The 22,747-nt window shown below is 43.9% G+C and overlaps 1 protein-coding gene and 1 long non-coding RNA gene across 3 annotated transcripts in view; one reads left to right on the top strand and one right to left on the bottom strand.

Moving 5' to 3' along the window:
- Positions 1 to 22,747, top strand: part of TGFBR2 (transforming growth factor beta receptor 2) — an 89,173-nt gene that overhangs the window by 59,001 nt on the left and 7,425 nt on the right. For both annotated transcript variants that reach the window (XM_070455298.1, XM_070455299.1), the window contains exons 4-5: positions 5,226 to 6,025; positions 7,884 to 8,025. In XM_070455298.1, the coding sequence (XP_070311399.1) occupies positions 5,226 to 6,025; positions 7,884 to 8,025 (942 nt within the window). The remainder of the gene's footprint in view (positions 1 to 5,225; positions 6,026 to 7,883; positions 8,026 to 22,747) is intronic.
- On the bottom strand, positions 1,370 to 22,144 carry LOC110144548 (uncharacterized). The gene is made up of 2 exons (XR_011483578.1): positions 21,182 to 22,144; positions 1,370 to 1,926 (listed from the first exon to the last, which is right to left on the bottom strand). It is a non-coding gene; the product is annotated as an uncharacterized lncRNA (long non-coding RNA).

The following is a 22,747-nucleotide window of genomic DNA, read 5'->3' on the forward strand; positions in this document are numbered from 1 at the left end:
GCAGCTCACTTGGGCTCCTGTATGTGGGACACATTTGGTTGGAAATTTTGGGAATTATTAAACAGCCTGTTGGGTCCACTGCTGGGGAGACAGCTTGGTGGTGTGGCGGGAACACGGGCTCCGGAGCCGTCAGACCTGTAGGAAACGGGTCCCCTCAGTTCCTGCCCTGCCCACCCCCACGCGCTCTCTCCATTTCCTCCTTTCCACCTTCCCTCCCCTTCCCTCTCGTAGCCTCCTCTGTGAACTGGGCAGTGAACAGAACCTGACTTGGCTGCTGGATGCTGCTGATACAGTGAGGGACCCAGGACTCAGCTCAGTAAAACCCATGATGTGCTGGTTATCTCCATGGTTCTTCATAGACTTAGTTCAGAGGAGGGTTTCCCATCCTTTTCCACTTCAAAGCTCCCCTCACAAGGGCAGAATCTACCCTTGTCCGTGGGGCATACAACACACCACCCCCAGGAGGGTCAGGATCGCTTGTTGGCACCATTTCCTCCCTTACTCAGTTCCTGCAGAAACAGAGGCATCTGGAAGTTTCTGCTCCAGGAAACCCGGGCAGAAAGACCAGCACTCGCCGCCTTCACTCTGCCAGAGCTCTCTGGTGCTGTGTGTGCTGTGCACACTGGGGCGCCTAGCGCAGCCTGCGGATCTCTTCACAGTGAGGTCTTTAAATGTCTAAAACAGCACACACAGGGATTCAGAGAAAATCCAACATAGAGTCATACAATTAAACCGTACAGATGATTTAAGAAGTTTGTGATATAGTCATCCTTGCTTCTATAGTAATGGTTTAAGTAACAAGATCTAGCATCAGATGGAACAAACTGAAATGGCTAAGTGCTGAATATAAAGGATTCATTGAGGCCTCTGCAAGAAACGTTAACACAGCATAAAAATATCTGTGGTTTCTCTTAGTGACAAAGTCATGGTATGGCTCATGCTGGGAAATGTGAAATTTTAGTTAAAGATTAGAGAAAATAAAAAGGTGTCATTTTGCCCATTTAAGTTTACAGGCCCACTGAATTCTGTCTCTGGAGCCCAGGCTGACAGCCACATTTGTGTGCCCCTGGGAGACACCCCCTCCTTTGTAGGAACCCCTGAATTCTGTGTGGTCACTGTTGTCCCTTGTTGCAACAAGGTTCTGAGCACTGGTTACTTGAGCGTCCAAGAAATAGTTCATGGAGAGTACTGATCTTTGATCTCGGGTGTCCTCGGCCTGCAACAGCTTGGAGCGGGGCTTGGGTTCCCATTCAGAGATTGGGGCTGGGTTGCAGCCGTGAAAGCACTGGATCCTAGCCACTAGGCCGGTGGTCAGTGACAAGGGCCCTGGCCTCTCAGCTCTGCAGAAAAGAACTTCCACAAAGTTGAATGTAGTGAAGCAAGTAAAGTGTTTTATTAGCAGGAAAAAGAGTACAGTGTGTATGGATAGACACACAGGCAGACTCAGAGGGAGAGTCCCTGAGTCGCTTCCTCAAGGCAGTTTAAATCACTTATATGGGGCATTTTTTCCAGTTTTCCTTTGGCCAGTCATTTTGATTTGCTAGGTCCACAGTCCATATTTTGTATATCTCAGGATCCTCCCAAGTGTGCGCAAACATCTCTTGGCCAAGATGGATCCTGCCAAAGAGGCCTCTGGGTAGCGCATCCCATGACACTGCTCCCTCTTTGGTCTGCAGGGAGCGTTTCTGTGCATGTGTGGTCCGGGGAGGTACCCTGACTTCCGGAATGAGAAGTATGTGGTCTGAGCAGCGCCCAGCCTTCTCCCTTAATTGTCCTGCTATTCTTGTCTTGGAGTTTTAGTCAATAGAGAATGAATTTCCAGTTGCTTTATCCTGGTGGGGGGCCCATCTGCCTCCTCCCTCAGTACCAGCAGTTCAGCAATTATGTCTTGAGTTCCCTACATGCTGTGTCCTGTGATGATGGGTTCTGAAAGAAGAAAGCAAAAAGGCTTACAGTTCTTCCTGTATAAGACTTCTGATTCCCAGACAGGAGAGAGATGCACAGTTGCAGGAACACTGCTCCACTCTGATTCTTCGTTAAGAACCGAGGGGAGCAATCTGCACACCCAAATGTGCCCCTTTGGACGCCCCGGGATCACTGAGTGGACGCCTGAAGTCACTCAGGCCAGCCCCAAGTGAAGACAACCACTTCCTCAAATTGAGAGCTTGTATAAAGGCATTCTTAATTGGCTCCCAGTGATGTGAAGTTTAGAAACAGTGTGGCATGGGGCTAAGAGCAGGCGTCTCTAATCAGAGTTTGAGAATGTACAGAATGGGGTTTATAATAATAGCAGTATCTCTCTCATAGGGTTTTCTGTCAATTAAATATAAATATTATATAAAACTCTGGGCACACAGAGAAGTATATAATTTGTGTTCAGTTTACTCTTCTATGTGTAATTGGGGGTTGGCAGGAAGAAATACTTCCTGCTGGTCCCTGAGTAAAGGAGAAGCTAACTTGTACCTGCTATACCCTCAGCTGCTGATTTTCCTAGGAGCAACTCAGGGGTTAACTCTGAGAGGGTGTGGGTGGCTTCTGTTTAGATAAAGCCACATCCCAGAGCTTCCTTTCAGCCTGATTTGCTATTGTTAGGGTTTTTCACCACCTCTTTGAAGTTTCAAGACTGACAGATGTTAATAGATAATTCCCTCCCCACCAAATTTTTATGTGTAGGTTTTCAAAAAGAAATCACAGGAAATTTGAGGGGAAGGTAACAGTTTGGTTTCTGATATTGAAAGGGGGATTTCTAGAGTCTTCTTTAATCAGTAAATTTCAGATTTCTGTTTCTGTGTTTCCTTTAACCTGAAAAAGACTAGAAATCAGCAAGGAATACTGTTTTTCATAAATGGACAGGAATTGAAAAATTATCAGTGATACATGAACAGTTCATTGGGATGTTTTACCCCCTTTAATGAATTGGACACACAGCTAAATAATTATGCAATTAATATTTAGAACTTTTTCATTGAGTTGTTTTCTCAAACATAAAAGAATATTCACATTGGAGCAACGTGATGTCTCTTCAGATTTCACCAGTGCATTGCAGGTTGTTAAAATAGCACCAGGAGAAGGGGGGTGAGCAGACTTTTTCTGTAAAGGGCCAGGTAGTAACATGTTTTAGGGCCAGATGTGATCTCTGATGTATGAACTACTTAGTGTCTTTTTTTTTTTTTTTTAATTTAAACAGCCCTTCAAAAATGGAAAATCCGTCCCTCTTGAGGCTGAACAAGAGCAGCCCCTGTGCCCTGGGGCCATAGTTTGCTGACCCCTGTGAACAGCGTGGAGAATGGGAGGGAGTTTTTAAAACTGAAGCCTAGTTGGTTTACAATGTGGTGCTAATTTCTGCCGTGCAGCAAATTAACTCAGTTATACACATATACATGTACATTCCAATATGCATATATAAAGGAATATATATATATACACATATATACATTCCCTTTTTCATATTCTTTTCCATTATGGTTTATCATAGGATATTGAATATAGTTTCCTGTGCTAAATAGTAGGACTTTGTTATTTATCCATCATATACATACTAGTTTGCATCTGCTAACCCCAAACTCCCAATCTATCTCTCCTCCAACGCCCTCCCATAGGCAAACAGAAGTCTGTTTGTTATGTCTGTGATTCTGTTTGCTTCATAGATAAGTTCATTTATGTCATATTTTAAATTCCATATGTAAGTGATAACATGGTATTTGTCTTTCTGTGACTTGACTTAGTGTGATAATCTCTAGCTTCATCCATGTTGCTGCAAAAATGGAATTTTGTTCTTCTTTATGGCTGAGTAGTATTCTGTTGTCTATATGTACCACATCCTCTTTATCCAAGAAGGGAGGGATGTTGCCTCATTAATCATTCATCCAGCTTCTACAGGAAACATTTGCTGAGCATCTAAGTGCCCTGCGCCAGCTGCTTAGTAGAGTGGTGATCAGTACCCTTAGATTTACCCCTGTAGAGTTTATTTTTTCATGGGAGGAACAAGCAGAGAATCAAACACATTTATTTATAAGACATCTTATATTGTTACAAACAGGTGTCCACTTGAAAACATTCCCATTGAATAGTCCAGATGGTAAAGGTGGAGTTACAGGAGAGGAATGTTATTTTCTGCAGCATCTGCTGCGGTATCTGATGCTGATTCTGTGTCAGTATCATTTTATATGTCCCCTCAGTCTTAATCTCGAGGCTCATTCTCTGCTGGGTAACAGGGACCATCCATATCTCCACCAGAGTTTCTGTTTCTCCTGTAGTTCAGTCTTTTCCCGCAACCGTTCTGTCCCATCACACTTCAGCCTCTAGCCCCACCTAGCCTGCGTTCCATGCAGCCTGCCAGTGTGAGTAAGAACTTAGGTTTTCAAGAGTCAATCACCAAAGTTTTCCTTCTTCCTGTTTTTTAAAATTTTATTGAAGTATAGTTGATTTACAATGTTAATTCCGTATAGCAAACTGACTCCGTTATATATACATATATACGTGTGTGTATTCTTTTTCCTACTATCTTCCATTATGGTTTGACCAGGATGTTGAACACAGTTCCCGTGCGACAGGAGGAGTTTGTTTATCCATCCCGTGTACGACCGTTGGCATCTGCTTAGCCCAGACCCGTGCTGCATCCCTCTCCCACCCCTTCTCGGCGACCATCAGCCTGTGTCTGTGTCTGTGTCTGTGAGTCTGCTTCTGTTTTGTAGATAGGTTTATATGTGCTGTATTGTAGATTTCACATATAAGTGATATTATATATTTGTCTTCGCTTAGTATGGTAATCTCTAGGTCCATCCATGTATCTGACAGTGGCATTTTTTCATTCTTTCTTATGGCTGAGTAATAGTCCATGGTATATGTACATCTTTATCCATTCATCTGTTGATGGACATTTAGGTTATTTGTATACCCTGGCTATTGTGAATAGTGTCAGCAAAGCATTTTTAACGGCCCGTGAGGAGGGCCTTGTTCTCAGCTTGTAATTGGCTTGTTCTCAATTCTCTGATTGGTTGATGGTGAATTTTGATTTCCAAGCTAAGTTTTGAGGGAAGAGTAAAAGACATTGACTAGATGGCCAGATGGACAAGCACACCCAAGCATCCATGCCTGGAATAAAAACTTACCATTCCGTGTCCATAAAAACTGTGCTGATGGGAAAACCCACAGTGCCTGGGGTGTGACTGCTTCTTCGCAGGGCACACCTGCTGACCTGCTCCTTCTCTTTGTCTCCCCTTCAGAGTACACCAGCAGTAACCCCGACTTGCTGCTGGTCATCTTCCAAGTGACAGGCGTCAGCCTCCTGCCACCGCTGGGCATTGCCATCGCGGTCATCGTCACTTTCTACTGCTACCGCGTGCACCGGCAGCAGAAGCTGAGCCCGGCCTGGGACTCGGGCAAGCCGCGCAAGCTGATGGAGTTCAGCGAGCACCTGGCCATCATCCTGGAGGACGACCGCTCCGACATCAGCTCCACCTGCGCCAACAACATCAACCACAACACGGAGCTGCTGCCCATCGAGCTGGACACCCTGGTGGGCAAGGGGCGCTTCGCCGAGGTCTACAAGGCCAAGCTGAGGCAGAACACGTCTGAGCAGTTCGAGACGGTGGCCGTCAAGATCTTCCCCTATGAGGAGTATGCCTCCTGGAAGACGGAGAAGGACATCTTCTCAGACATCAACCTCAAGCATGAGAACATCCTGCAGTTCCTGACGGCCGAGGAGCGCAAGACGGAGCTGGGCAAGCAGTACTGGCTCATCACGGCCTTCCACGCCAAGGGCAACCTGCAGGAGTACCTGACGCGCCACGTCATCAGCTGGGAGGACCTGCGCCGGCTGGGCGGCTCGCTGGCCCGCGGCATCGCGCACCTGCACAGCGACCACACCCTGTGCGGCCGGCCCAAGATGCCCATCGTGCACCGGGACCTCAAGAGCTCCAACATCCTGGTCAAGGGCGACCTCACCTGCTGCCTCTGCGACTTCGGGCTCTCCCTGCGGCTGGACCCCACGCTGTCTGTGGACGACCTGGCCAACAGCGGGCAGGTAGGGCGGCCCTGCCCCTCGCTGCTGGCGCCCCTCCCGCTCGTGCTCCGTCCGCCCTGCACTCCGACCTCGTCCAGGGGATCCACGCAGCCCGGGAAGTGCCTGCTCTCCTGCCAGGGCGCCTCCGCCAGCCCACAGCCCTTCTCTCCCTGGCGCTCAGACCCTTCCCAATCCAGGACAGCCACTCTCTCCTTGAGTCAATCCTCATTTCTCGTCCAGTTAGACAGTTTTTTCTTTGCTTCAAGCACTGCTAGTATCTCTTTTTCCTTAGGGTTGTACTCAGCCTCTTTCTGCTCTGTAGTTTTAGTCCTTATATTGCTTCTTTTTCTTCTTTTTCTTTTTTTTTTTTTTTACCGTTTTAGAAGGCAGTCTCCTTGAAGTCCAAATCCACATACATTTGGTCACATCCAACACAAGGCCTTGAACAGGCAAAGAGACCTATAAGTATCTATAGAGTGAGTGATGGACTGGGTGAAGGGAGGGTTCTTGTTTTGAAACACCTCACAGATTAAAACGGAAACTCTTTTGGCTAAGGAGCTATTAGAAACTGACTAACATTCAGTTGGGTTTCCCAGGTGGTGCTAGTGGTAAAGAACCCATCTGTCAGTGCAGGAGATGTAAGAGACTCGGGTTCAGTCCCTGGGTCGGGAAGATCCCCTGGAGGAGGAAATGGCAACCCACTCCAGTAGTCTTGCCTGGAGAATCCCATGGACGGAGGAGCCTGGGGGGCTTCAGTCCCTGGGGTTGCAAGAGGCAGAAACAGCTGGAGCGACTTTAGCACGCGCACACACAGCATTACTGTCATCCTTTGTAAAAGATGGGCCCCATGCTTCACACACCAGAAGCTTGGCTGTGACTGGGAGTAAAGTCTTGGGAGCACCGTTGCCTCCTCTGACCAGGCTGAGCGTTGTGCTTTTGGAGCATCTCGTCACTGCGCAGGCAGCCCTCCAGATGTAGGCATGCACATCCAGTGAGGAGCTCAGCACGCTGAACTCGGACGAATCAATGTGCCAGGGTGACCAGTCATGAAGGGACTTATTAAAAAGAAAATTTTCTTCTAATGCATGACAATAAAAGGCATTATTTGGGGGTAATATTATCAACTAACTTGACATACCCCTGGATCCTTGGGAAGGTAGGACTTTGCTGTTATTTAGTCAGTCTATACAAGCTGCATGTCACTCACTCAAATGATTTTTTTCCTTAGAAATATTTTTTTCTTTTTTCCTATGTATCACAGTGTTTTCATAGTGTCAGATAAAAATCACACAGCATGTCTATCAAAATGATAAAATGACCAGGTTTGAGCTTGTAATGGAAATGCTTTCATACAGTTCCACTTAGCAGAGCTTTTATGTAATTGTATGACATCCTCTGCACCTAGAACGTGCCGTGGGGTGAACAAAGAAGATTAATGCAACCCTCAGGGGACAAAAAGAATCCAGGCAATTATTACTTTCACCTCATGTCTTAGAGTTTCAAGAATGAAAAGATACTTAATTTGGAAAAGCACTGACAGTATCAGTCACCAGTGTGGTCTCAGGTTCTCTGCAAGGACGTCACTGCACACGTGGTTTGATGGTCTTGTGTCCTGAGCCTAGACACAGCAGCTCTGGGCTTTGCCATTTCCTTATTTTGGCATTTGTCCTTTATGTTCTTTCAAGGTTTTTCAGGGAGAGACAACCTGTTTTTCAAAAAATTACATAAGCTCTACCTTTCTGTGCAGGTCTCATTATCTTAAACAGCACCATGCGTTTTAAAGATGCACTGACTACTCAGTAGGGGCCAAGCGTCGGCTGTGTTTGAAAGCAGACCTGCAGCGGGAGTGCGATGACGGGCTGTGTGTGTTCTTCCTCAGGTGGGAACGGCGAGGTACATGGCTCCAGAGGTCCTCGAGTCCAGGATGAATCTGGAGAATGTCGAGTCCTTCAAGCAGACGGATGTCTACTCCATGGCCCTGGTGCTCTGGGAGATGACGTCTCGCTGCAACGCAGTGGGAGGTAGGCGTGGACCACCATCCTGGGCACCTTCAGACGATGTGCTCATTGCTTCAGCACGAGTGCAGGGATGCAGAAGAGCTGTTTGAGATCTGGTAGGACACAGATACTCCAGCATGATGTGGAATCACTAATTGTGCTAAAAAGCCTTGGTTCTGTAGCTGAAAGCCAGGTTTGGAGCATAAAGCATTTTATCTCCTTTCCTGAAGTATATAATTACTTTTCCCCAGACCCATCTCTCCACTGGTATCTACAAATCTGGCAAGAGAGGAACACTAATAATATTTATAAGAATTCATTTCTGCTTATCAAACAAGAACCATGATTTAGAAAATTATCTGATTTTTTTCTTTTTTTTTTTGGTATTTTAAGGTTTTTCAGAATTATGAGGTCCAGAAAATAGATTTGACTCAAAACTTACTTTTATGGACATAACTTTCCTTTGCTGGACAAAACAAGCAGAAGGGTTTGACGGGTTTGTTTAGGTTTTGAAAAATCTAGAGAAGACAGGTTATTGAGGAATGCAGCATCCTTCAGCGGTACCGGGGATGTCATATTTAGAGAGCGCTGTCCCCGTATCTTCCTAGAGATGGGAATGGCTGATGTCTACATCACCCCATCCTTTTCTGAGCCTCCTCTCAGTGGTTACCGTCAGGATGGGAGGTCTCACCTTAGTTTATATATCCTAACCTGGGCCTGGCTGGATGCTAAGTCAAGTCAAGCTCACTCTAATTTTATGTTTAACGCTTTGTTTCATTATAGTTTTAGACTGACAGAATCATTGCGTGAGCAGTTCAGGGAGTGCCCACATGCTCCTCACCCGGCTTCCCCTCCGTTAACATCTTACCTAAACCAAGCACAGCTGTGAAAGACGGGACGCTGACATCGGTACCACATACTTAATTAATCTCTAGGACTGACTTGTATTTCCAAGTCCCCAGAACTGGGGAGCAGGAGTCACTCCAGGATTCCACATTACCTTAGGGTCCAGGCCACCTCGTCTCCTTCAACGTGTGATGGTCACTCAGTCTGTTTCTTTCATGACCTTGGCAAGAATTCAGACCAGCTATTTTATAAACAGCCTCTCACTGTGGATTTCTCTGATGTCTTCTCGTGGTTACATTGGGATTGTGCATTTCCAGGCAGGAATACCACAGAAATGATGTGCCATCGGTGTTGCGTGCGACTGGCACGCCAGTGCGCTGTCCAGTCTTATCACATGGTGAGGGTGGCTCCAGCCTTCTCCCTGTGAAGATACTACCTTTTCCATTTGTAATGAATACACATCTTGTGGGAAGCCACTTTGACCTGTTTCTCCTAAACACCTGTTTAATAAGGAGACTAGACCTGTTTTTTAATAATAATTTTACCTGCTGATTTTTAGGGTCAATTAATAGTTCTTACAGACAATGATTATTACTGTAATGTTTGCTTAATGGTGATTTTCTATTTTTATTATCCCTTCTACGTTTATTCATAGATGCCCGGGAAATATCTGTCCTTTCTCTCACCAGCCCCTGTTATTTACTCATTTTACTCTGTGTTTGCATGAGTATGGGGTTGTGGCTGTGGGCATTTTACTCCATGGATATTTAATACTGTCAGTATTTGTTTTGTCACGTAGGTCAGCTTTGGTCACTGGGCCAGACGCTCCAGTGTTTTGCTCCAGGTGGGTTAGGTTGTCACCATTGCTGGCTCTGGTCATTCCTCCTGCTGAGAACTGCTTTAGCTGACTCTCCAGGACGGGCTAGGCTGGGAGCCTTGCTGTCCCATCACCCATACCCCTGGGTCTCTTCACAGGACATAGCACTTCCTGTCTGGCTAACCAGGTTATTTTCCGGTTTTCTGCATGCGATGTCTTCCCCCACAGTATTTCCAAAAGTAACTGAATTTTCCCTTGCACAGTGAAATTTGTTTAACCAAGTTTCAGTCACAGAATCATTTTCTGCTTGAAGCTTTGACAGTTCCAAAATGAATCCTTAGACCGGACCAGTGTGAATTGTGTAAGAGGAGACAGTGCTGCTGGCACTGTCAGAATAAACTCACCTAGATTTTGGTGTCTCTTTTATCCCTTCACAAAGGCCCATCATTCTCTAAACATAGGCTGGAGACTGTCTCTGCGTCCCCTCTGTTAGTGGCACCAGCTTCTCAAGGCCTGATCTGAGCTCCCTGCTTCCATAGTTATCAATGACTGAAGGCCTTTCCTGTTGATATTTGCTGAGTGTGGAAGAATTCTGGCTAGTGGGGAAGAACCAACTTCACCAGCTTTTACAAGATCTAAAAATGGACATAGTATAAACAAGGTTTCCCAAGGAAGGAACAGGGTCCTATTTGTTCAGTAAGCCTCATAACCTTTAGGATAAGAACAGGCGGCTTTGGGGAACCAGAAAAGAGGCATCCCAGTTCTCATTTTGTTTGATCTTAAGCCCACAGTACTGTTTCTCCCATCAGGCTGCAAAAATCAAAGTAATTTGTCTATCCTCACTTTGGTCCAGCAGACAGCCCTTCTCTTGTCTAAGTGTGAACTCATGTGTTAGTAACCCCTTTCTTTTGCCTACTTTTAAAAGTATTATTATTTTTTTTTTTTTTTTGCATGTATGTGTGTCTCAAAAACTGTAAAGGCAGATTTTCAGCCTAATCTTAATTTCAGAGACTTTTATATTTAAAGAGATTCTTAGAAGGTACTTTAAAGTTAGGACCTTCTAAGGGGAGTTAGGATGTGTTGCCGCTTCCCTGTTGTACAAACACAGATTTCCGTAAAAAAGCTTACTGTCCACTGATGAAACAGGCTTTTTTCCCCCTCTCCTTTTTAAAAATTTGCACTTTCAGACACATTTCTTTCTTTACACATAAAATAGGTAATACCACTCTAGTGGATCTTAGGCTTTAGTTTATACAGAGGGAAGGATATAAAAGGTGTTCCTGAAGCTTAAACTTCTTTGTATAACTTGAAATACAACATAAGAAATTACTATTTTTTCTCATGGACAGTCTCATTTCAGAAACGGAAATGTGGAAAATGCTTACTTCAGTGTGGTGAGTTATAGATTGGTATTTTATTTCACAAAATAGATCCACTGATATTCCCTCCCAGTTACTCTGAGGAGCTGGACCCCTGACTGAATGAAGCAGGAGCCTAGGCGTCAAGGGGCTCTCTTGCAGGGGAGACTGTGAAACCCCAGCTTCCCTGCCTGGAGGACAGGACTCCATTCTGTTCTCAGGCTGAGCCCAAACTTCTGGCCTGGGTGCCCAGGCGCTGCCTGCTTTTCCTGCGCTCACCACAGGACTCAGCGCTGGGCTGTGGCTGGTGCTGCTTGTCAGACCTGGAGCACTGAAGGAGACTTTTCTGCAGGCGAGGCAGGGCACCAGACTGAGTGCCCAGGTCGGCTAAAGATAGGGAGACATCAGGGTCAGGCAGAGGGTTAGATGAGTGCTTGCAGGAGCAGCAAGCCTCAGAAGTGTCTTCTCTGTGCAAGCGGCACAGAGGGAACATGAGCAAGAGAAGGCGTGACACTGGAGAGGCCGCGCTCCTCTTAGGTGAGGACGAGCAGACGCAGTAAGAGCACCCTCTGGAAGCCAGCTGGTCCAGCTCCCGTACCTAACCAGAGTCCACCTAGGAGCTCAAGAAATGCATTGTCATAAGTGAATAAGGTGGGCAAAAATGAAAGGCTTTCTGGTGGAAGTAGGTTTGGTCCAGATGAAGAAGGCAACCAAGAAACGACAGCTACCATTACATAAGCAATAGCATTGTGGGACAATTCATACCATTTACCAAGGGTTCTTTGAAGGGTGTGCTGTTACTAGCCCCATTTTACAGGTGGGTAAACCTAGGCTTCAAGCGGTAGGATAGTGGAGACAGAAATCAAAAGCCCTGTTGTCTGACTCTGGCCCACAGGCCCTAACTGTCCTACTAGAGGATTGATAGCTTAGTCAGTCTGTGGCAGCTAGGATTACCATTATTATTGTGGAAGGGGTAGTCAGTCCTACTCTGTGTATAATGGCCTCTGACTTGAAGCCTTTCTGAAAGCACCTGGCAAGAAAGTCACACACTTTGGGAACATTCAGTGATCACCTCACTGCAGAATGTTTCCAGTGGTGGACTTTCTGAGTCTGTTAATGGAATCCCAAAGCTGTTAAATGCTATAGCATGTGTGCCTCACATGCCTCCATGCCTTAAAGTCTGAGATAACTTCTTTACCCTTTTTCTCTGAAGATGTAACTATTCATTATTTCTTTCACCTAACCTGTATTCTTTGAGTACCTTCTGTGTGGCAGGCATTATTCAAAATGGTAAGGGTGCAGAGACTCTCAGGAGATGGCAGAGTAGAAGCTAGTGAGCTTCCCCGCTTCTCACAAAAACACCAAAATCACAACTAACTGCTAAAAGCCATCAAGACTACCGAAAAAGATATCGTAGGTCCAAAGACAAAGAACCCATAAAAAGACAGTAAGAGGGATGCAGCTGCGATAAAATCAAATCCAATACCTGCTGGGTGGGAAACCCACACATTGGAAAGTAATTATATTGCAGAGGTTCTGCCACAGGAATGAAAGGAATGAAAGTTCTGAGCCTCGCATCAGGCTCCCCAGCCTGGGGGTCTGTCAATGGGAGGAGAAGCCTCCAGAACATCTGACTTTCAAGGTCAGCAGGGTTTGATTGCAGAACTGGGGAAAACAGAAGCTCCACTCTTAGAGGGCACTCGTAGAGTCCTGTGCACACCAAGACCCAGGGGAAAAGGCAGTGAACTCATGAGAGCCTGCTGGTATTAGAGGGTCTCTTGCAAGGTTGGGGGGCAGCTGTGACTTAGGGGACAAAGACACTGGTGGCAGTAGTTCTGGGGAGTTCTCACTGCTGTGAGCCCTCCTAAAGGCCATCATTTTTTTCACCATGACCTGGCCCCACACAGCAGCCTATAGGCTCCAATTCTGAGATGTCACAGGCTAACCAACCAAAATGGTGGGGACACAGCCTCACCCATTAGCAGATAAGCTGCCTAAAAACTTCCTGAGCCTGTGACTGCCCAATAAACACACCCCTTGACACGGCTCTGCCCACCAGGGGGACAAGAACCAGTTTCATGCACGGGTGGGAAGAAACCAGTCCTGCCCACCAGGACGCCAGCACGAGCGTCTCATACCAGCCTTATCCACCAGGGGGCAGACCACAGAAGCAAGAAGGCCTACAGCCCTGCAGCCCACGCAACACAAACTGCAGTCAGAAAGGTAGACCAAAACGAGATGGCAGAAGAGTATGTCTGAGATGAATAAACAAGATAAAACCCCAGGTGACCAGCTAAGTGAAATGGAGGTAGGCAATCTACCCTAGAAAGAATTCAGAGTAATAACAGTAAAGATTATCCAAGATCTCAGAGAAACAATGCAGGCAGAGATAGAAAAGATGCAAGAAATGCTTAAAAAAGAGCTAGAAGATCTAAAGAACAAACAAGCATAGATGAACAATAAAATAACTGAAATGAAAAATACACTCAAATGAATACAATAATGAGGCAGAAGAATGGATAAATGAGTTGGAATACAGAATTGTGGAAATCACTGCCATAGAACAGAATATAAAGAAAAGAGAATGAAAAGAAATGAAGAGAGTTTGAGAGACCTCAGGAGCAACATTAAATGCACCAACATTTTCATCATAGGGCCCCACAAGAAGAGAGAGAAAGGACCTGAGAAAATATTTGAAGAGATAGCAGCTGAAAAATTCCAACATGGGAAAGGAAACAGTCCCCATGTCCAGAAAGCTCAGAGAGTCCCAGGTAGGATAAACACAAGGAGGAATACTCAATAGTCACAATAATCAAATTGACAAAAATTAAAGACAAAGAAAATATTAACAGCAACAAGGAAAAATCAACAAAGAGCATACAAAGGAACTCCCATAAGGTTATAAAGCTGATTTTTCAGCAGAAACTCTTAGGAAGTGGTATAATATATTTAAAGTGATGAAAGGGAAGATTCTACAACCAATAATCTACAAGCAGGAGTCTACAAGCAAGGTTCTCTTTCAGATGCAATTAAGAAATCAAAAGTTTTACAGACAAGCAAAAGCTGGAGAATTCTGCACCACCAAACCAGCTTTGCAACAAATGCTAAAGAAACTTCTCTAGGCAAAAAAGAAAGAGCCACAACTAGAAACAAGCAAATTACAAATCGCAAAGCTCACCATTAAAGGCAAACATGCAGTAAGGGTAGGAATTATTCACCCTCAAATATGATGTCACAACCAGTGATTGTGAGGCTAGGAGAGCACAAATGCAGGACACTGGAGATGTACTTGAAATGAAAAGGCAAGCAACTTAAAACAAGCTTGTTTATATATAGACTGCTGTATCCAAACCTCATGGTGATCACAAACGGAAAATCTACAGTAGATGCACACAGAAAAAAGCAGCCAAGATACAATGCTAAAATTAAGTCATCAAACCACAAGAGGAGAGAAGAAAAGAGAAAGGAAAGAAAAAAACACCTACAGAAACAATTCCAGAACAATTAATAAAATAGCAAAAAAAGAACATATACATTGATAATTATCTTCAATGTAACTGGATTAAATGCCCCAACCAAGAAACACAGACTGGCTAAATGCTTACAAAAACAAGACCTATATATGTGCTGTCTACAGGAGACACACTTCAGACCTAGGGACACACACAGACTGAAAGTGAGGGGGTGGAAAAAGGTACTCCATGCAAGTGGAGATCAAAAGGAAGCTGGAGTAGCAATACACACATCAGACAAAACGGACTGTAAAGACTGTTACAAGAGACAAAGATGCATACTACATAGGCATCAAGGGGTCAGTCCAAGAAGATATAGCAATGGTGATACATTTATTATGCACAAATATATGTGCACCCAATGTAGGAGAGCTTCAATATATAAGGCAAATACTAATAGCCATTAAAGGAGAAATTGACAGTGACACACTTCATCAATGCAGGGATCATTCAGAAAGAAAATAGGGAAACACAGGCCTTAAATGACACATTAGACCAAAGGGAGTTGATTGATATTTAAAGAGCATTCCATTAAAACTGTGAAGAACAAAAATATGTGAAGGCCAAACAGTATGCTACTAAACAATCAATGGATCACTGAAAAAATCAAAGAGGAAGTCAGAAAATACCTAGAGACAAATGAAAACAAAAGCATGACAATGCAAAACAGATGCAGCAAAACCAGTTCTAAATGGAAAGTTTATATCAATATAGTCTTATCTTAGGATAAATCCAAAATAAACCACCTAAGGTTATACCTAAAGCAACTAGAAAAAGAATAACAAATAAAACCCATAGTACAAGCAAAGTGATCATAAAGCTCAGAGCAGTAAAAAATGAAATAGAGACAAAGAAAACACCAGATAAGATCAGTGAAACTTGACAGCTAGTTCTTTGAAAAGATAAACAAAATTGACAAACCTTTAGCCAGACTCATCAAGAAAAACTCAATCAAATAAGTTTAAATCAATAAACTCAAATCAATAAAATTAGAAATGAAAAAGGAAAAGCTACAGTGGACATCACAGAATACAAAGGATCGTAAGAGACTACCACAAGCAACTATGTGCCAATAAAATGAACAACCTAGATAGAATAAATGGACAAATTCTTAAAAAGGTACAATCTCTCAAGATTGACCCAGAAAGAAATAGAAAATATGAACAGACAAGTATGGAATTGAAGCCATGATTTTAAAATTCCCAAGAAACAAAAAACACTCCCATATTCATTCTGTGAGGCCATCACTCTGGTACCAAAACCAGACAAAGATATCAGAAAAGAAGAAAATCACAGACCAACATCACTAGTGAACATAGACCCAAAAATCTTCCAACAAAAATACTAGCAAGTCAAATCCAACAACACAGTAAAGGGATCATAGATCATGATCAAGTGGGATTTACTGCAGAGATGCAAGGATTTTTTTAATATCTGCAAATGAATCAGCATAACACAACATATTAACAAACTGAGGAATAAATGTTTCTTATAGTAAAAACTCATACCATATGATATAAATAAATCATCATACTATATGATCCTCTCAACAGATACAGAAAAAGCTTCTGACAAAATTCACACTCATGTATGATGAAAATCTCCAGAAGGTGGACATACAGGGAACATACTTCAACATAACAAAAGCCATATATGACAAACCTACAGTCAACATCCCACTGAATGGTGATTAGCTGAAAGCATTTCCTCTAAGATCAGAACAAGGTAAGGATGTCCACTCTCATCAGTCTATTCAACAGTTCTGGAAATCCTAGCCACTGTAATCAGAAGAGAAGGAATGAAAAGGAATCCAAATTGGAAAAGAACTAAAACTATCACTGTTTGCAGATAACATGATACTATAGATAGAAAATCCTAAAGATGTTACCAGAAAACTATCTGAGCTCATCAGTGAATTTAGTAACATTGCAGAATACAAAATTAATACACAGAAATCTGTTGCATTCCTATACACTAACACCAAAAGACCAGAATATGAAATTAAAGGAACAATCCTATTTATCATTGCATCAAAAAGAATAAAATACCTAGGGATAAATCTACCTAAGGAGGCAAAAGACGTGTACTCCAAAAATTTTATACATGCCGATGAAAGAAACCAAAGGTAACACAAACAGATGGAAAGATACCATGTTTCTGGATTGGAAGACATATTGTCAAAATGACTATACTACTCAAGGCAATCTACAGATTCAGTACAGTCTCTGTCAAATTACCAGTGGCATGTTTCATTCAACTGGAAGAAAAATGTTTTACATTTGCATGGAGACACAAAAGACCCAGAATAGCCAAAGCAATCCTGAGGAAGAAAAACAGAGCTGGAAAAATCAGGCTCCCTAACCTCAGACTGTACAACAAAGCTACAGTAATCAGAAAAGTATGGTATTGGCACAAAAACAGGAATACAGATCAATAGAACAGGAGAGAAAGGGCAGAAATAAACCCATGCACCTATGGTCAATCAATCTGCAAAGGAGGCAAACACATACAATGGAGAAAACACAGTATCTTCAATAAATGGTGCTGGGAAAAAATAGCTACATGTAAAATAATGAAATTAGAACATTCTCTAACACCATACACAAAAATAACCTCAAAATGGATTAAAGACCTGAAGGCAGGACAGGATAATACAAAACTCTTAGAAGATAACATAGGCAGGACACTCTTTGACATAAATCACAGCAGTGTCTTTTTAGATCCATCTCCGAAAGTAATGGAAATAAAAACAAAAGTAAATGGAACCTTATTAAACTCAAAAGCTATTGCACAGTAAAGGAAACCATGAGCAAAATGAAAAGGTAACTCACAGAATGGGAGAAAATATTTGCAAACCACGAGACTGACAAGGGATTAATCTCCAAAATTCACAAACAGTTCATGCAGCTCAAAACCAAACAAACAGACCAATCAAAAACTGGGCCAAAGATCTAAATACACATTTCTCTAAAGAAGCCATACAGATGGCCAAAGGGCACATGAAAAGATGGTCAACACTGCTAATCACTCAGTTCAGTTCAGTTCAGTTGCTCAGTTGTGTCTGACTCTTTGCGACCCCATGAACTGCAGCACACCAGGCCTCCCTGTCCATAACCAACTCCCGGAGTTTACCCAATCTCATGTTCATTGAGTCAGTGATGCCGTCCATCCAACCATCTCATCCTCTGTTCCCTTCTCCTCCTGCCCTCAATCTTTCCCAGCATCAGGGTCTTTTCAAATGAGTTGGCTCTTCACATCACGTGGCCAAAGTATTGGAGTGATCACTAGAGAAATGCAAATCAAAACTACAAAGAGATAACACCTCACCCCAGTCAGAGCAAACAATAAATGCTAGAGAGGAGGAGAAAAGCAAATCCTCCTAAACTGTTACTGGGAGAACAGTGTGGTGGTTCCTTACAAAACTCAAGCTACCATGTGATCCAGCAATCCCAGTCCTGGGCATGTATCTGGAGAAAACCATGGTTCAAAAGGATAGATGACACCCCAGTGCCCATTGCAGCACTATTTAAAATTAGTCAAGACATGGAGGCAACCTAAATATCCATTGCTAGGTGAGTGGATAAAGAATATGTAGTTCATATATACAATGGGATAATACTCAGCCATGAAAAAGAATGACACAATGCCATTTGCACCCACATGGATGGACCTGGAGGTGATCATACCAAGTAAAATAAGTTCAGACAGAAAAAGACAAACGATATATTGCTTATATATGGAACCTTAAAAGATACAAATGAATTACAAAACAGAAACAGACTCACAGAAAAACTTATGGTTATTAAAGGGAAAGGTGATAGAGAGGGATAAATAGAGAATTTGGGATTGAAATATACACACTGCTATATGTCAGATAGATAACCAAGAAGGACCTACTGCATAGTACAGGGAACTCTATTCAGTATTCTGTGATAACCTAAATGTGAAAAGAAATTGGGAAAGAACAGATACATATATATGTATAAAGGAATCACTTTGCTGTATGCCTGATGGTAGTGCGGCATTTTTAATCAACTATAGACCGATATAAAACTTTTAAAATGCTGAGAGTGCAGCAGTGAGACAAATCTTTGTCCTCAGGGACAGAGTGTCTAATGAAGAGCTGATACAGCATGCGGCAGTCCATGAGGTTGCCAAAGACTCGGACATGACTTAGTAACTGAACAACAACAAAATATGCTAGAAAGACAAGTAATGTGTCAGTATCAGGGCTGGGGATGATGGCTGCAGAAAGAAAAAGCAGAGTTGGTCAATAGCTAGTAACAGAGACTGTTATTTCAGAGACTTAGGCCATCTGGAAGTATGCAGCAGAAAAACCAAGAAAACAGGTTTTTCAGAGTTGTTTGAGGAGGGAACAAGATGGAAGGAGCTGGCTGGTGTGTTATTGTTTTATAAAGGAGTAAGTCATGAACTCACCATCTCTCCAGGACAAAGCCAGAGACTGGCTCTCTTTTACAAAGAAATCTCTGTCCTGGCTTTTGATTTGTCTGGTGTCCATGCAAGAGTTTGTGTGTAATGTGTGGGAGGCAGAGGAAGGCGGGTCCTTTCAGGGCCCCCACTCTGGGAGCACGGCAGACACAGTGTTCATGTCACCCAGCCAAACTGGCCCCCAGGCCGCCTGACTTTCAAATCCCTGGCCATGTCAGCCTTTGAATAGCAGCTGACACACAGCAGCCAGCTGAGCAAGTATTTTCACAAGACTACGAGAAACAAACTCAGCTTGCTGCAGCCTGTGAGGCAGAAAAAATGAATCGAAAGGAAAGGAGTGGGGTGGGGGCAGGGAACAGGGTGGGAGAGGAGTGAAGAGGGCCTGGGATAGCAACTTCGTCTTCCTGCGTTTTGAGGCAGGATAATTTGGAAGGAAGACAGATATAAAAGGGTTCCGCTCTGGGGAAAACTGCCAACAATTTTGCAGCTCTGTGAAGTTGGAACCACGATCAAAACAGCAGCTGTGGACCATATGCTGACATTAAGAGGAGCATCCCTATTGCCCAGGCCCCTCTGAGAGCCAGAGCTTGAGATGCGGACTTTTCTTCTGACAGCCTCCAGCCAGACAAAGAAATGCCAAGGGGTGGGGGTGAGGCCCTGGCCCTCAGGGGAGCCTGGGATGGGGGTGGAAAGAAGAGCAGCGAGATCTAGAAGCTTCCTAGAGCAGCAGTTGTTTGAAGCCTTCAAGGAGATCCCAGGGTGTCCCTGGTGCACCTAGCCCTGGGGTGTGGGGGGCTGGTCTCAGCAGGTGATCCTGTTGTGGGGAGTGGGGTGTCAGCCTGGGGACGGACCGAACCCTTGAAGAGGAATCCAAGTTCAGCGGTCTGTAGGGAAAAGAAGGCAGCAAAGGCCTAGGAGAGGAGCAGGAGGTGAGACAGGACGCGGAGGGAGCTGGTGAGCTCCGTGCCCCCAGGCGGTCATCTGGGGGACATCTGAAGCGTGATCCTGCTGGGGGCCGGGGACCCTGGCACAGAGCCCACACCCAGCTCCGCATCACACCCCTGACTCGGGGTTTATCTTCCATCTGCTGTCAGTTGACAGTTTGTGTACCTTCCACCGGCATTTGTGGTTCTGAATTCCTAGCTCTAACCACTCACGGATCTTGCATTGAGTTTATGATCCACGGCTGCTTGACTCGTGGATGCAAAGCTCACGTACACAGAGGATCAAGCAGGAGACTGGCGTCCACAGGTGTTGGGACCTGCCTCTGGTCCTGGGACCAGCCCCTGTGGGTCCCGAGGGAGCTCTGTGCTGAGTGACGGTGGCGGTACGCACGTTCTCTCTTGTGCTGTGGATATGGACACTGGGGCACGAAGTGTTGCCCTCTCTTTCCCAAGTCCTCATCTCTGGTTTGTGATGGGATCCAGGCAGGCACAACCAACAATATCCCTACTTATGATGCATGTTGTCAGCACTTTTGTTTTAAGTGCTAAACTTGCTCTCTAAGCTCCTTGCTTCTCTTTTCATAGAAGTATTTCCTTTTTTTGTTTTTGCCACAGTGCACACAGCATGTGGAATCTTAGTTCCCCCACCAGGGATCAAACTTGTGGCCCCTGCAGTGGAAGCACAGAGTCCTAATCACTGGAATGCCAGGGAAGTCCCCAGATTTTTAAAAGATGGCACTCTCTGGCCTAACCTTTGACTTGCTTTCTCTGCTGTTCTTCACATTATTTAATCAAGGACACAAAGAGGAAAATGCCACAGCCTCGTTTTTCCCCACCTGCACTGCCACCAGCCTGATCCCAGGACTGAGCCTGATCTAGACATGAGCTGCACCATAGTCATATCCTCCAGAGGCAAGACACTTAGACTGTTCAGGCTCCCATGTTGTCATTGGCCTCAGACTGCCCCTAGGGCTGAGGCTGTCATATTCTAGGAATCTCCAGGCCAGGAAGCTCCTATTTGCCAAGGGCAGTTCTCCATAGAAGGAGACAGCGTGTGCCCTTACAACCCAATGCCTGCAGCAGCTGGGGCGCTAGTGCCTATGGCTCAGTAAGGGGGGTTTAGGCAGGCTGCCAGCCACACCTGCTATGGCAGCCAAAACGGCTGGAAAGGGAGAGTCAGTGGACTAATACATTGTCTAAGGAGCGGTTTATATCATATGCAGCTCCTATCACATTGCATTATATTATACATACCTCAAGGCGTGGCACTAAGAGAGCATCAGTAGTTGACTGGATTGGGTTACAGGACAGCTCTGGAGCAGGGACTTGGAGGTCATCCAGTTCAGAAGCCCATTCAGTTTAGAGAAATGAAGACTTGGGTCAGAGGAAACCCTTACTGAGGACAAACTCTGATTCTCAGTTCTTGCTTGAATCCAAGCCAGCTCATATTTATTGAAAGCCACCTATGTATAAGACATAATTTCAGGAGGGAATTAAAATACAAAACTCAGTCTGTGTCTTAGTCCTTAGGAATTTACAGTCTGGTAAAAAGGTAAGAGAATGGAAGAAAGGAATAAGACAACTAAGTATTATCCAAATCAAAGTTCAGATCTCACCTCCAGAGCAGTATAGATTTAGGGGCTGAGGGCTCTTGAAAGCAGAAGCAGACACACAGTAGGATGCTTGTCTCAAAGTGGTGGGGGGTATGAGGAGAGTAAGAGAAGCCTTCATCCCAGCTAAGAAAAAACAATATCCTGCCAGCACTTCTAGTTGGTTGGGGCTGAAGAAGATAAATATGCAAGTAGGGTTCTGGGAATGGGGGAAAGTCAAATAAACAAGAACAAGCCATGTCTTTTCAAAATGTCATTTTGCCTTAAATGCTTCTTCAATTCTAAGCCTGTAAGCGTACTTTATTGAAAGTTTCACTCATTAAACAGGGTTATTTTGAAGTAAAGGCCAAAGGTGGTATTTACTTTGGAGGAAGATACTGAATCATGCCCACTGTTCCCTTTGGGCCCAGACATGTTTCAGTACTGTACTGTTTTTATTTTCTCAATTGTCCTGTGACTCACTGACGTGGGTATTGTCCCACCCACTTAAATTAACAGCCTTTCTAATCTTCACCTAGAGTTCATGCCTGGGCCACTTTGGATAGGACCTAAGATTCATTCACTTGTGATAAAAACTCTCAACAAAGATGATACAGAGGGAACGTAATTCAACATAATAAAGACCATTTACAATAAATCTACAGCTAACATTATGCTCAGTTGTGAAAAGCTGAAAGGTTTTTATCTAAAATTAAGAACATGACAAGTATGCCTATGGTTGCCACCTCTTTAACATATTATTGGAAGTTTTAGGTACAGCAGTTAAACAAGAAAAAAAGAGGCATCCAAGTAAGTAGAGAAGAAACTGTCACCATTTGCAGATGACATGATATTATATGTAAAAAACCCTACAGACACCACCAAAAATCTAATGGAAACTTATGAATGAATTCAGTTAAGTTGCAGGATACAGGATTAATATATAGAAATCTGTTGCATTTCTAAACACTAATGATGAACTATTAGAGAAATTAAGAAAAAAATCTGATTTGCAATCAAATAAGAATAAAATACCTAGGGATAAATTTAACCACGGGTAGAAGACTATCTGTTCTCTAAATACTGTAAGACATTGAAGAAGGGTAAATGGAAAGATATCCCATGTTCATGGAATAAAAGATTAATATTGTTAAAATGTTAATAATATTCAAAGCAGTGTGCAGATTTAATGTAATCCCTATCAAAATACCCATGACATTTTTCACAGAAC

This window comes from Odocoileus virginianus, chromosome 26, assembly GCF_023699985.2.
Source record: "Odocoileus virginianus isolate 20LAN1187 ecotype Illinois chromosome 26, Ovbor_1.2, whole genome shotgun sequence".
In the NCBI taxonomy this organism is placed as follows: Eukaryota; Metazoa; Chordata; class Mammalia; order Artiodactyla; family Cervidae; genus Odocoileus; species Odocoileus virginianus.